The following is a 13,906-nucleotide window of genomic DNA, read 5'->3' on the forward strand; positions in this document are numbered from 1 at the left end:
TCAAGTTCGATGTGTTTTGACTGAGTTTTTGTTTTACAGAATTTGGAGCTGGTTTGCTGACTCCGGAGGTTCGAAGTTGGAATTTCGTTACTCAGGGAACCGCATTGCGTTGAAGTTGGACAATCTGGTCTATTCAGAACTGCTTTAGATGCCCGTTGTATGTGCTCTGAAATCGATAAGCACGGGAGGACGTGGTTGCACCGAGATTACTTCAGCGTTACCTACCGTAACATACCATCAAATCTCTTGAAAACGTTGCGGAACTGAGGCGCACCTTCCCGAGCCTTACCACGCTGGACATCCGTTCGTACAAGCGGAGTGAACTTAATTTGATTCCTTTCGCTGGTTTGAGCCTAGCTGAAATTCTTGATGGATGGAATTGACGAAAACAACCTGCTTGTTGCTGTGCATAATCCTTTCAAGCAAACCAATTATTACATCAGCGTAACGGTAACACAACTCACGATCCAACCCGTATTTTAAATAACACGTAATTCAATTTTAGGAAATCTTCTGTGCTAGACATGTTGCCATGGGATTCTTGGGGAAACTCTTTTCTGGTTGTAAAGATGCTTCCGGAAAACTATTTCTTCTGAGTTCTCCAGAACGGTCGTGCCTCGATGCTAAAGTCTGACTGGACGTCGCGATGTCTGATGCGTCATTTACCGTCATGTTAAGCAAAACCCGGGAAGTGGCCCGTGGGTTGCTAACGGTCAAGGGGAATCTTAAAAATCTTCTGTTCCTGGGTATCGCCCTGCTAGGAAGAGTTGGACAAGTCCTGTTTTATGTGCTTGGCCTCAAGATCGACGACTATCGGAGGTCGCCTGAAGATCCAGGTGTTCAAGCTAGAACTGGCCACTCACCCGCTGATCATTATTCGCCTGCGAAAACTCGGTGTGTGCCAGCAGATAATTAACTTTCGTTCAAGTCGTCTTCGGAGATGGCCGACCAGGTCGCGTCAAGAGAAGAAACATAGAATAGCGTCCATTAAGTCGATTAAACATTTCAACAAGCCACCAAACCCCCTCCCCCAACCCCCCCCTCTCCTACATCCCCATTCCTCCCGCTTTTGTTTCAATTGAAAAGGAAGAAAAAAGATTTGAAAAAAAACTGCAAACGACCCGTCCAAGATGCTGACTCACGAGCATGGAGACATCTGATACGGTAGTAACATTTCTAATATATTAACATTTAGCCACTTGCCTGGGCCAACGTTGCACTCGGCGTTCATGCGCCCATGTTCTCTCTGTCGCGAAGTTGGAGGGCGAAACGCATACCATCAAGAGAGCGCCTGCTTTGGACTCCTGTAGACGATGAACTTGTGATATATTCACCTGGCCGAAACTCTCTCGATTTTTCGGGTAGGGCACCCTGCGAGCCTTAGCCTTAGCCAATCAGAGCCGACCACGAGTTATCCATTTTTCGCGGTCAAGGTCTCAACCTAGCGTCGTCAAGGGCTCTCTGCCATTTTATCCTAGACCCCTCCCCGCGGGCGTGTAGTATCTAAGCGCCGTTTCGCCTGTAGAACTTAAGGCGTAGGTTCTTTTGATAGGTTCTACATCGCACCTGTTGGTTACTGGTCAATCATAGTCTGAAAACTGCCCCCAAGCGAGATAATTCCGTGCTCCGGGTCAACAAGTTTCAGAAGTCCCACGCCGAGGAGCGAAAGGTAGACCAGGTGTACCGGTGTTGGTTACGAAGAGCCTGCTGTGCTGTACACTGAAGTGTTCACGGACTTCTGCCACACTTTGTCGGGGGATGTCTGACGGAACGCTGTTACCGAGACTGCAACCATACCCAAAACGAATGCGATAAGAAAAGGCACGAAACAGTAGCTGCTCAACCGGGACTGCAAACGTTATACACTAAACCGCGTGCTTCACATCAGAGCAGACCAAACATGCTCGCGGAGCTAACGATCCGTGCACGTCCGTCAGGGTACACCGAGAGTCCTCAGGATGCCATAACTTCACCTCCGAACCTCAGGACGCGATCGTTGACTAGAAACCAGTCTCGCTGGTTCGCTGAGCCATCCCCACGGCCACGTGGTTTCATCCGTAGAGGTCTTCGTCTTTGATCTTGAGCCACTGGAGATACTGGATACGGCGATCGACTCGCGACACGTAGCCAGCTACTATAGATTCCGTAGCGTGCCCGAAAATGCACGTGAGCCATTGGACCCAGACGTTTAAAACCAGCATCGCAGGCGAGCTGTCCGACATTGATCGGCAGTTGAGTCGTCCATAGGAGACGCGTCAAATCTCCTAGCTGGTGGCGTCTGGAAGTGCCAAGTTCGAGTGCCACGTGTCCCAACGTGGTACCATCGTATGTACCAGGTGGCCCAAGAGCCCGCCCAGAAGTCACAGCAGCAGATAAGCATACGTGATCGCGAGAATCGGCCGGTGGCGCAGTCTGCGTTGGCGTCTATCCGCCGAGCAACAGCAACAGCACCACGTATCGTCAGCAATAGCAGCAGAGCATTGATTACTTTACGTAGCGTGCCCCGCTAAAGCGCGTGAGCCAGAGGCCAGTCATATCCTCGAGTCATTGGACCACGTCGATGACCAATCTGCATCCGGGTAGCAAACGAATCTCGATCAAGGAGAACTACGTGAGCAAACAGCTAAATCCGGGGTTTGGTAAGTGCTTCGAGATCTAGGCTACCTCCCCGCAAGACTCGACGCTGACAGATTATCGATAGGGATCTTGTTGGTGCGGATGTCCGATAGGCCTACGAAGATAGACTGGGAAAACCAGTTCTACAGCAAGCACCGAACGAAGTGCGGAACCGAATTTCTTCTGAATCATTTGTTGCGTTTTGTCGGAATCTAACGGACGGAAATCTCGCAAACGTCCAAGTGTATGTCCGCTCAGGTTTTTGGGCATTGGGCGGCACTGGATCCGCGGGCAATGGTGATGAACTCCAGGGTGAAATCTGCAAGGGCGTATCGAATCAATAAAATGCTTCCAAACTGATAATCTCACATCTAAAAAAAAGAAACCAAGCTCTTTCGATAGCAAGTTCCTTGCCACGGTGCACTGTCCACTCTGGAACTGGGACGTGCTGGTGTAGTTATGTCAGCAAAGAAACAGAGAAAAAAGCAAGTTTGTTCCTGTGGAAAAAAGTTGATTTCTCGGTTCCTGTCAATATTGGCCGTTTTCAAATGATTCCATAGGTTACTATGAGTTTTCAAGAAGTCGAGTTACATTTTCGAGCAGTTTTAACTTGGTTATAACTCTTATAACCAGTTTTAATTTGACAGCTCGTTGTATGGGCAAAACCAGAGTTATAGCCGGTTTTAAGAGTTATAACCACTTTTGGTCTTATAACCGGCTATAACTCGCCCGTGCGAACGGGGTATTATAAGACCAAAAGTGGTTTTAACTTTTAAAACCGGCTATAACTCTGGTTTTGCCCATACAACGAGCTGTCAGATTAAAACTGGTTTTGAAAGTTATAACCAAGTTATAACTGCTCGAAAAGGGAACTCGAGTACTTGAAAACTCATAGTAGCCTTTGGAAACATTTGCGAAACGTCCGACATTGACAGAAACAAAACAATTTTTTTCTGATTCTTCGCTAAAATACGCCATCGTATCGGAACTTCCCAGTGCCATGGGGCGGACAGAGCTTCGTTGCAAGGAACTTGGTATCGGAAGAACAGTGCCGCCCAATGCCCAACAACCTGCTGAGCGGACATACACTTGGACGTGTTCAAAATGTAGATTTTCGTTTCACCTATCAGAACGTTTGCACCAACAAGTTCCCTATCGATAATTTTTCAGAGTCTTGCGGGAAGGTGGCCTAGATCTCGGAGCACTTGCCAAACCATCAAAGTATTCATCGGATGCAGATCGTCACCACGCGCGGTCCAATGATCCGAGGATTTGGCGCGTCCTGGCGGGAACGACTGGCTCACGTGCTTTAGCGGGGCATGCTACGGACTCGATGCTCTGCTGCTGTTGCTGGTGACTCGCGATGCTGCTGCTGTTCCTCGGCGGATGGACGCTGACGCAGACTACGCTCCTGGACGATTCTCGCGATCAAGTGTGCTGCTTTTGGTCGGACTCTCGGGCCACCTGGCAAAAATTCTGGCCGTGGGCAGAACTCCTACGCTGGTGGTACTTCGCTGGGACACGTGGCACTCGAGCTTGGTACTTCCAGACGCCGGTGAGGTCCACTAGCTAGGAGATTTGATCCGTCTCCTACGAACGACACCTGCCGATCACTATCGCAGTGCTCGACAGCGATACTGGTTGGTAGCGGTATGGTCCAATGGCTCACGTGCGTTGGCGGGCAGTCTACAGTTACGTGTCGCGAGTCGATCGCTGGATGGAACTCTTGTGGATGCTGACGAACGTCGATGGTGTTCAAGATCAAAAAGACCTCTACGGACCTCACGTGGCCGTAGGGACGGCTCAGCCGAGCAGCGAGGCAGGTTCCTCGTCGACGTTCGCGTCCTGTGGCTTGGAGGGGATGGTGTGCCGTGTTTCGTTGATGTTCTTTTAAAGTTCTATAATAAAAATTATGCTTTTGGGGGTGGGGTCTGAGCCACTTTGCAGGAACGCAGTCGTCTCCTCCTGTTGATCACGGTGGTACTGCTGGTGAGGTGCATTGTCTTGCCTAGATCTCGCAAGCATCCATTCGCATCATCTTCAAGGATTTTTTGGTTTGGCGCAGTACTTTGATGGACACCCCGATCGGGGTTAGGGAATATAGCGGTCTTCCGGTAATCCTAACAAATTAGAAAGCCAGTTCTAATTTACTATAAGCACATAGTTCGTTCCAATGATTCTTGGCTATTTCCATCCGGTAGGGTCGACGTAGAACCGTGTTTGTTGTTGTCTCACGCGCCCCACATCTATGTAGATGCTCTCAACGATGTCCTGCGAAGGACTTGGAATCTGGCTCTAGCATACTAAAAATCTTGAATAACATCCATGACGGAACCAGGTACTAAAAAAATTGACCGGAAGAAAATTTACAAATAATGAAAATGACGCCTTTACGCAAATACCCCGTTCCCCCATCTTTCTTGTATGAAGCGTAGATATCAACTACCCTCCCCCAATAGACTTTATTAAACTTTATTATTATTGCTTCAACTCAGTCTCAAGTTTCATCACCAGAAGCAAGACCTTTTCCAATTCTTCATCGTAATTCTTCCTGACGGATCATTACCCGGGCGCGATGGTAGAACTTGACCTTTTCCAGCCTGAACTTTTGGATCTTCACACACGGACACGGACACACCGCAAAACACGACGGGACTGTGCGCGCTCGCTTCGGCTTCGGACGATTGCTATCCGGCATATCAAGGCAGTGCGAACGTTGGGGAAGTGCCGATCTTCAATGCCGTTAAAATGAATGCCAAGCCGAATCTCCGTTGGTGGCGATTGCGTTCAGTTAATTGGGCACGAAAGTGACAAAGGAGACAAAGGCAAGCGAGAAGAGCACGGTGATTCGGGGTTTTCGGTGAACAATGGTTCGAAGCTGTTCGAGTTCCGCCGGCGCTTGAAACGGTGCGTATCGGTTGCGTCACTTGCGTGGAGCATCTGCTCCAAGTATCTGTGCTGCAGTTCGAGTTGGAACGCAACTCGCAAGCGAGCGGCAACAAAACCGAGGGTAGTAAGAACAACCACTGGATGAGCTATATCAGCAAGGCCGTACGTGCGAGCTCCTTGCCGCTGGCGTTGCCTTCGCAGTAAATGACCACGCGCCGTACCGGAAGTGATCTCGGCGCAACAATGCTTTCCCGTGTATATGTGCGTATGTATTGCGAGCACAGACAATCTATTTAACGGCGATCCAGTTGGTGGCTGCGGTGACCATCTTCGAACCTTCAGAGTCAGCAGCCCAGCTTCTACCGGCTGACAATAAAAGAATCTTTTAAAGAACTTATTCAAAATTATGGAAATATGATTTTAAAATACCTACCATCTTGCCCAAATCCGGTATCGGAAAATGCCAAAAAAAACCCGCCCCTTAACGGATAGAATGCCCAAACCTGGTCAAGGATCCGTATCACCGCAAAAAAAAAAACGAAAATAGATGACACTAAATAATCATAGCCTGCTGAAATCTGTCAAAGTACTTAAAACTCTTAAAACCATTCGCACCCGTGCGAACGGTTTGGATATAACTTGGTTTTAACTTAAAACCATTTCGTTAAAACCAGCTATAACTCGCCCGTGCGAACGGGGTATAAGAAATCAAGTATGAAATACATTGTAGAAAAAAGCAAAAACTGCTCGAATGGAAGTGCTCCATTCTGAAAGGACTCCTAATAAGCTACTTCTCTATTAAAACGTTACTTAATCCACCTTAAGGTGATTGGTGCCTTCCTCACATTCATGTTGTATTTTAGGTTGTATTCTCAAATTAATTTAAGAGTTTTTTTTCATATTTTTTTGTTTAATTTTTTTTCTTTAATTTTTTTACCAGAACAGCAATTTTCAATTCTTTATTAACCAAATCTCCAAAATAAAGGAAAGGGGGGCTGTAATTAAATTTAAAAGTGCTGATATGTCAACATTAGGTGCACGATGGAATAGCACGCTGTCCCCCTAGTCTTAGTAAACAATGTCTTAAGAGTTGTATATTTCAGTAAACAGTTCGTGTACATCTTTGACGAGACAAAATGATGGTTTTCAGCAGGGGGTAGCGAAGAAGCCGCCATCTTGGAAGTTCAGATAACAAACACTCAGAATCAGTATTATTCATATTACTTTGGTAACACGAAGTGTGTTATCCTGGTTAAACTCAAAAGTCCCATGCAAATGTGTAAAACCAAACTGAAAAATGTGTAATGCCGATTCACAGTGTACGGGCGCACTGTTTGATCGACCAAAAGAAAAAAAGCAAAAAAAGGTAAACATAAAAATCACTTTTTTCGACATGAATTTTCAGCCAATATTGGGATGGAATCTCCAAGGATATGATAGAATTTGCCATCAGCACCACAATTCACGTGTTTTTTTCTGGTATTTATCGTTTGAATTGCGGGAAATTTGAAAATCAAAAACCCAAACAATGATTTGTTATGGGCTACCATTTGACAGCTAGTGCTTTTGTTGTGGGCTCTCATTTGACAACCGAGCTAATGTCGACTGTTGTCAGTTTGCTTTGGTCGGAATAGGGTTGCCATCCCCCCGGTTTTCAGCAACATAATTTATACAGACTTTTTCCAGAAGAGACACAGACACTGCTTAAGCCGTGGCTTAAGCAATGTGGCAACCGGGCGATATGCATGCTGCGCGACTCTCGCGCGTAAAGGCTAGTATGCAGATCGGAAGGAAAGGGTTCAAGAAACAGCTTTACGAACAGCAGAACAAAGGAGAGAGAGCGATTTCTTGGGGCTTTTCTTCACCCTCTCTGACTTGCTTGCGCTGCCACTGCTGCCCATTTGATTTTTTTTCTTGACAGGTTCCTTCCGAAGTGCGTATACCGCTTAAGCAAAAAATCCGGCCTACGAGGTTAGGCAAAAATCGCCCTTTTTAGCAGCTACAAAAAAAAACTTTTTCATGGCATAACTTTAAAAGTCACACAAAGAAAAATTACTCTAAATTTAAAAAGATCGTTCGTTGAATTAAAAGTTAGCGTTGGTGAATATTCGTAGAAAGTTCAAACTTTTCAATTTAAAAGTTGGAAAGTTTTTTATACTACCATGCATTTATGGGACAAAATCGTTGTATTGGTAAAAGTATTTTACTTTTAAGGCTAGTATGCAGATCGGAAGGAAAGGGGTCAAGAAACAGCTTTACGAACAGCAGAACAAAGGAGAGGGAGCGATTTCTTGGGGCTTTTCTTCACCCTCTCTGACTTGCTTGCGCTGCCGCTGCTGTCCATTTGAAATTTTTCTTGACCGGTTTCTTCCGAAGTGCATACCTTACATTAATTGGAAAAGAAACCTTTTATGGCAAGAATACACAACATTTAGCACTACAGGGATAATATCAGAAAAATGTGCTTGGTTTTTTACATTTATTTAAAAAAAATTAAACAGTATGTTAGAAAAACACTTTTTTTGTATTTAACGCTTCACCACTAGCTTCTGCTTCATACGGTACGCCACCGGTCACTTCCGAATACCCCAGGCTGGACGGTTCCGGATGGAGACTTCGACGCGTGACAGCAGTGTAACACGATGGTCACGTTTCCGGCCTCAATCAGGACAGTCTTGGAGGAGTTGGCCATTGATTCGGGAAGGGTAGTCAACGTTTCCCGGCTGGAAAGTAAAGTGCCCGAACGGGGAGTTCCCGATCCCGGAAGCGCATCCGGAACATGGAGTTGATGAGGCCCTCGGAACGGAGTTCGATTTTGAGCACGTAATCCTACTTTAAGAATTACACAGATTTTTTTTGCTCACTGTCCAGATTCATTCGGATGAAGCTGCGCCGTCGCGACGTGAGTGTTTGTGGGCGGGAAGTTGCTAAAAGAGATGGAAGTAAGTGAAGTTGGCTAACCACTGCACACATTCTCAATACTCACCGGTGTTGTAAACCGCCTGTACCGAGTGCAACATTTGCGCTGACCTATGCCGCTAGTCATCCTCCTCTTCGTCGGAGGCCCATCGTGAAAATAAACTTTCGCGTACTTGTCCAAAAACCAGAAGTTAATCTTCTTCAACGCAATCTCGTTGTTCACGCAACGCTTTGGCAGCGCCATCTCCTCGATGATCTCGCCCCAGTCCACACGCCAATTGACCTTCAACCACCAATCCCGGGCCACTACCACCCAATACAACCGGTGCGAATCCACATTCCTACCTCTCATCCTACAAAAAACAAACAAAATCAATCACAAACCCCACAAAACACCCAAGCTTCCTTCTTACACATTCCGGCCGTGGAACAGCTGCAGTTCCTGCAGGAAGCTGGCCTTGTCCTTTTCGAGCACTCGACCTCGTCCCGCTCCTGCACCACCCTCCTTCGAAGGCGTTCCGCTACTGCTGTTTGGCTCACGAAGGTTTCCGCGTCCGAGTCCTGGTTGCTGCCGCGGTCGGCTTTGCTTTGCTTCCTAGACTCACCAGCACCACCGGACCCACCAAAGTGTTTGTTTACATTTGCGACTTAGGCGTACACGGTTACAGGAGAACGTCAAAATGAAAGAAATTTTACAGTCGAATTAAAAGTAAAAACTTTTAAATCAGTGAGCAATGAGATTTTCAAAAACTGTAGCAGTAAAAGTTTTCATTTTCAAAACTAGAAAAAAACTTTTAATGTAGCAAATTTTAACAACTTTTTAATGCAAAAGTAAGTTCTTTTGTCATTACCGTAATATTTTTTTGTGTGATACTTCACTTGTGGTGGTAAACATATTTCGCATGCGTCTTGACTAAAATCACTTCGGAGTATAAAAGCCTAAGTTAGATTTAAAATTAAGAGAGTTGTAATTGGGAGTTGCAGTTGGGATTTGGCAGTTGATTATTCGGTGTAAGTGCTACGATGCACAGATGCAAATCTATACCACGGGGCACATCTCAGAAGCACAGTAAATGGAGCCTAACATTTCAAAAGGCCACATAACTTTTGTAAACAATAGTGTATCCCTTTCACTCAAATGATAGTTTACATAAGGTGTGAAAGGGACACACTCTTGGTTAAAAAAAGTTATGTGCCCTTATGAAATGGCAAGCACGAAATGTTAATATAGTTTAAGCTAAATCTCAGAATACATATTTTTGGAGTTAAACTGAAAATTGTGTCGAACTGTGCTCACAGACAAACAGACATGAAAGTCGGGATCCCAACTTGTCCCAAAAATGTAACGGTTTTATTTTAAATTTGTAAAGCATGGTCAATACTTTTCGGATTCGCCACTAGAGGCGCCCTTGTGCACTGACATTTCTTTCCAATGACAGCTTAAAATTTGTTGTTTGGGTTTGAGTTGACCTTGCCGCGTGCAACGTTTGTGGCGAGGTTTTTAGTCAGAAATGGAAAAAAAACTTTTCATGTCCAAATAGAGCTGTTGCAAGAATACTTTATGGAGGTGGAATGCGATGCTGGTAACATCAGCCGGCCGTTGGTGGGTGTGCCTCTGTTGGGCTAACAGGAAGTTGAGCAATGCAATGGGTTAAGCTGGAGTATAGGATTTCTTTCGTTGAGGATGTTACATCGGAAGAACGCTGGCCACAGCGGCAAGTTGGCAACAGCAGTTCGTCAACGTTGGTGGTGAGCGAGGGGGATGACACTTCCGCGTTGACCGAGCGATAAAGATTCCTTTGCTTACCTTTTCAGCGTTCACTTTTACCTTTCCGCTTTTTTATGCTTTAACTTGCGATAACCGCGTTAACTCGCGTTTTCGTTTACCTTTTCTTGCGTTTTCGCATCACACTGCTCGATTTTTTTGACAGCGAGAACTGTCAAGAGCAAATGACAGTTCTCGATGTCAAATCAGTCGAGCAGTTTGTTTTGCCAATTTTTTCTGCGTCACTGGACTAGATCGTCGATTTAAAAAAAAACTGGGGCACCCGGACAGGAGTAAGCAGGACACAGCGGCCCGGCTTCCGGACAGAACGGCAGCAACTGCAACCTGAAAGATCGGCATTGTTTACCGTCCGCTAAAAAAAATAAGAAATACTAATTCACGCGTTTAGTCTTGTGTTTTGCATAAATCCGGTCGCTGGAGTACGTTGCGGACCCGGGAGAAGTGGAGTTCCGGCCCTGTGGTCGCATTTCGGTGAAATTGATCGTGTCGCAGATTGAGGTTAGGATGAACGGATCCGACCGACGCTCGATCAATTCCAAAGGTGGAATGAACGGAAGGTCGACGAACTCCGAAACGGCGAATTCCAGCGTCTCACAGCAGTTGCAGGAGATTTACGCAAAGCTGCAAAAGCTGGACGACCTGGAAAAGCTAAGCAAGGACCTCCTTGGGAAGCTGCTGCTGCTTGCGCATCGGATCGACGTCGTCTCCGCTGAAAACCTGCTGAAATGGGGAATCTAGGAACTGCAGCAAGATCGGTTGCAGGAGGAAGTCCTTATCAAGGGAAAAATGTTGGAACGTCCGAATCAACACCTGGAGGTGTTCCGTGGTGTCTGTGGGCGCGCTGGGTTCAACGCGCCGGACGACGTGAAAGAGGTGCGCCTTCAAGAACAACAAACGTACTCACGCCGTGCTGGTGAAGTTCTGGAGGGTCGAGGACAAAGGTCGGTTCATTCGGTGCATCCTCAAGAACCCATTGCGCCATGAGACGGACCAGATGGATTCGGTTGGAAATAAACTGTTGTTGAACGAACTTCACGTGACCTCAACCACTTTCCGGACGAGAGTGTTAGCGGAAACAACCTTGAAAGCGGAATTGAAGCCACCTCACTGGAACATCCTGAAGGTGCGATCCTGAGCTAGTGTGATGTTCAACTTTGCCAATGTCTACTTCTAGAAAAAAAGTTGTATGCGTACTTGATTGCTCAGTCGCTGCAATTGATTGCACGAGTCGGAAGTCTACCATGCAACTGTTCTACCGGCTGAAACACAAATCTGTCTGCTGTGGAGGAAGCGTCTACAGCAAGAGTGTCGGTAGCGCTATGAGAGTTTTCCCAGAACGCGGTTGGATTTCTTTTGAAACAAGTTCTATTTTTAAGTATATTTATAAGTAGCATTACAGTCTCTTTTACAGTTCATGATAATAAAGTATTTTAACTATATTTAAAACTCATCTGACTAGTAGTTTTGTTCATCTTCATAGAAACAATCATCTTTTCGTTAAATTTTTGCTCCAGCAGCATAATCCGGCTGTCCAGGATGTCCAGGTCCGGCCATCGCTGCAGCGTCCTTCGATGGGCATGTTGATTACACGTGCACCTGCAAAGAAAATAATCATTAACATAAAAAAGTCCTGCAAAACCCTCTCCAACATTCTTACTCTTCGTTTAGATAAGCGTTACAAACGGTACTCTTCGTTGTCGGCGATCGTCGTCGTCGTCGTCAGCTAGAGCAGAGCGAGACCGAACGCTTCCATGGCTATCGATTCCTCACCGGACGTTTCCGCGGCCAACACGCAAAGAGCGTCGTGCAGCGAACGATCCGCTTCGTCGGTAAAGGCCTCTCCGAGGGGAACTCCGCTGAAGCGCAGTAGCGTGTCCTCGGCGATCATGACCTGTTCGATCAGATCGCAACGACCGAGACGAACCTGGTCCGGGTTATCACCTTTTCCTTCATCTTCTCCTTCTCGACAATCTTCGCCATCGAGTCCATCTTGATGCTCGATCCAAAAACCTTGATTTCAATTCCCCGGATCACTTCAACCGCATCACGGCATCGACGGCCAACTTGGCAAAGTAGTTTTGCTGAGACAGAATCTTCGACCTGTTCATTAAATCCTCTAGAAACTTTTCCACCTCCTTCGAATTGTCCTGAGCCGCGGTAATCAGCGCCGAAGGTGTCGCCTTTGTGGTAGCTCTTCACCCGGCGATAATCGTCTTTGGGTGCAACTTTTGCTCGATCAACTTTTCCGCCTCTCGCAGCAACTCTGACGCCAGCACCGTCACGGAAGTCGTTCCATCGCCAACCTCCATTCCATTCCCATTCCCTTTGGACCGAGTGTGCCCTTGACCAGATCGCCGATCGCGATGGCCCCCTCAAACGAGGACAGCCGGGCGAATTCGCCCTTCTCCTCGGCAAACGTTTCGACGCTTCGCTGGAGGAGGGTCACAATCAGGGCAAAAGCTAGTGATGCAGCGTGGTGGTGCGCCTTTCAGCGGTCAGGCTGATCTACATCCAAGCGACTCGATTATCTGGCAACAAAAAACAATAAAAATCACAACTAAAATCACTTAATCGCACTGCCAAAAAAATTACCCAAAAACCCTCCTTGAGTTTGCGTCAGGATTTTCCGCCAAAGTCCGTCTTAAGCACTTGATGTTAGAGCCGCCTATCACACCCAACACACCGGGAGTAAAATTAACTTTTCCGGTCGTCAAAATGTGCGCCGTGCTGTGAACGGTGGAGCCGGCGATCACACAGGAGCAAACTTTTCCGGCCGTTGACAAAAATCGCAATTTTTGCATTGTTTTTTCTTTCTGTCAAAACTGCTTGAAAACAAACCAAAACAAATACCGAGTTGCCAAACATGACCAAAAACTGCTCGACGGCAAGGTTGCAAGATAGATTTCCCTGGCTCAAAAGTCGAGCAGACGCTGGTCGCTTTAACTCGCTTTAACGCGCGTTAACTTGCGATAACTTGCTTTAAGGTGGCGTTATGTGAAAACTCGGCACGATGAGTAGCGTTGATGCTTTTCGAGCTCGTTTTTGTGCGTTTTAGTGTGTTATCGCGGAGTGACGTCCCCCTCGGTGGTGAGCCAAGATCAAGAAAATTTTGATTACATGGAGGTGGAGTTTATCGATTATGTTCCCCAGGAGGAACACGCAGAAAAATCCGATTGTGAATCTGGCAAAATGTTGGGTGTAGCCCACAAACATGTTTGTCATCTCAAGGCTGGCTAACATGTTTGCCAAATTCAACCTAACATGTTTGCGGGTTCAACAAACGAGATTGTTGTCATCAAAGTGAAGGATGTTTGTAATCCCAATAATCATTATTATTAAATTGACAAACATGATTGTTGACGTAATAAACGTTCAAGGTTGGTTTGAAAATCAAGATTGTAGTTCCAATAAATTATTTTATCGTGTTAATTTTCTCCAACCCCTTAATGTTTTCTTTTGTTTAACGATCAAAACAAGGTTTTGCATATTTTCAATATTTTTAGTCATACATTCTGTGTGCAAAATATAAACTTGCTGCTACACTGCTCTCTAGCGATAGAATAATCCGGCATCAGCTCCGGATCATTCGCGTGAAACATTGCTTTTGTTTCCAGCTTCAGAATCCCTGTGAATAAATTTAGTATTATTTGTTTTGGAAAAGAGAAAACCCTTTTTCTTACCTGTTTGATCTGCCCA

At 46.1% G+C, this 13,906-nt stretch overlaps 1 protein-coding gene and 1 pseudogene across 2 annotated transcripts; one reads left to right on the forward strand and one right to left on the reverse strand.

The window, feature by feature from the left end:
• The first annotated feature begins 5,220 nt into the window (after positions 1-5,220).
• LOC119769573 lies at positions 5,221-5,709 on the forward strand (annotated as a pseudogene).
• Positions 5,710-7,903: 2,194 nt separating this feature from the next.
• LOC119765106 (AT-rich interactive domain-containing protein 2-like) lies at positions 7,904-9,084 on the reverse strand. Of its 2 annotated transcripts, none has more exons than XM_038248264.1 (3): positions 8,905-9,084; positions 8,492-8,777; positions 7,904-8,432 (listed from the first exon to the last, which is right to left on the reverse strand). In XM_038248264.1, exons 2-3 carry the CDS (start codon positions 8,774-8,776, stop codon positions 8,379-8,381), a joined length of 339 nt encoding a protein of 112 aa, XP_038104192.1. In that variant the 5' UTR covers position 8,777; positions 8,905-9,084; the 3' UTR covers positions 7,904-8,378. The 2 variants fall into 2 exon arrangements, with proteins under 2 accessions (XP_038104192.1, XP_038104191.1); XM_038248263.1 differs by having other exon boundaries at positions 8,838-9,084.
• Between the last annotated feature and the right edge of the window lie 4,822 nt (positions 9,085-13,906).

This window comes from Culex quinquefasciatus, chromosome 1 (assembly GCF_015732765.1).
Source record: "Culex quinquefasciatus strain JHB chromosome 1, VPISU_Cqui_1.0_pri_paternal, whole genome shotgun sequence".
Lineage (NCBI taxonomy): Eukaryota > Metazoa > Arthropoda > Insecta > Diptera > Culicidae > Culex > Culex quinquefasciatus.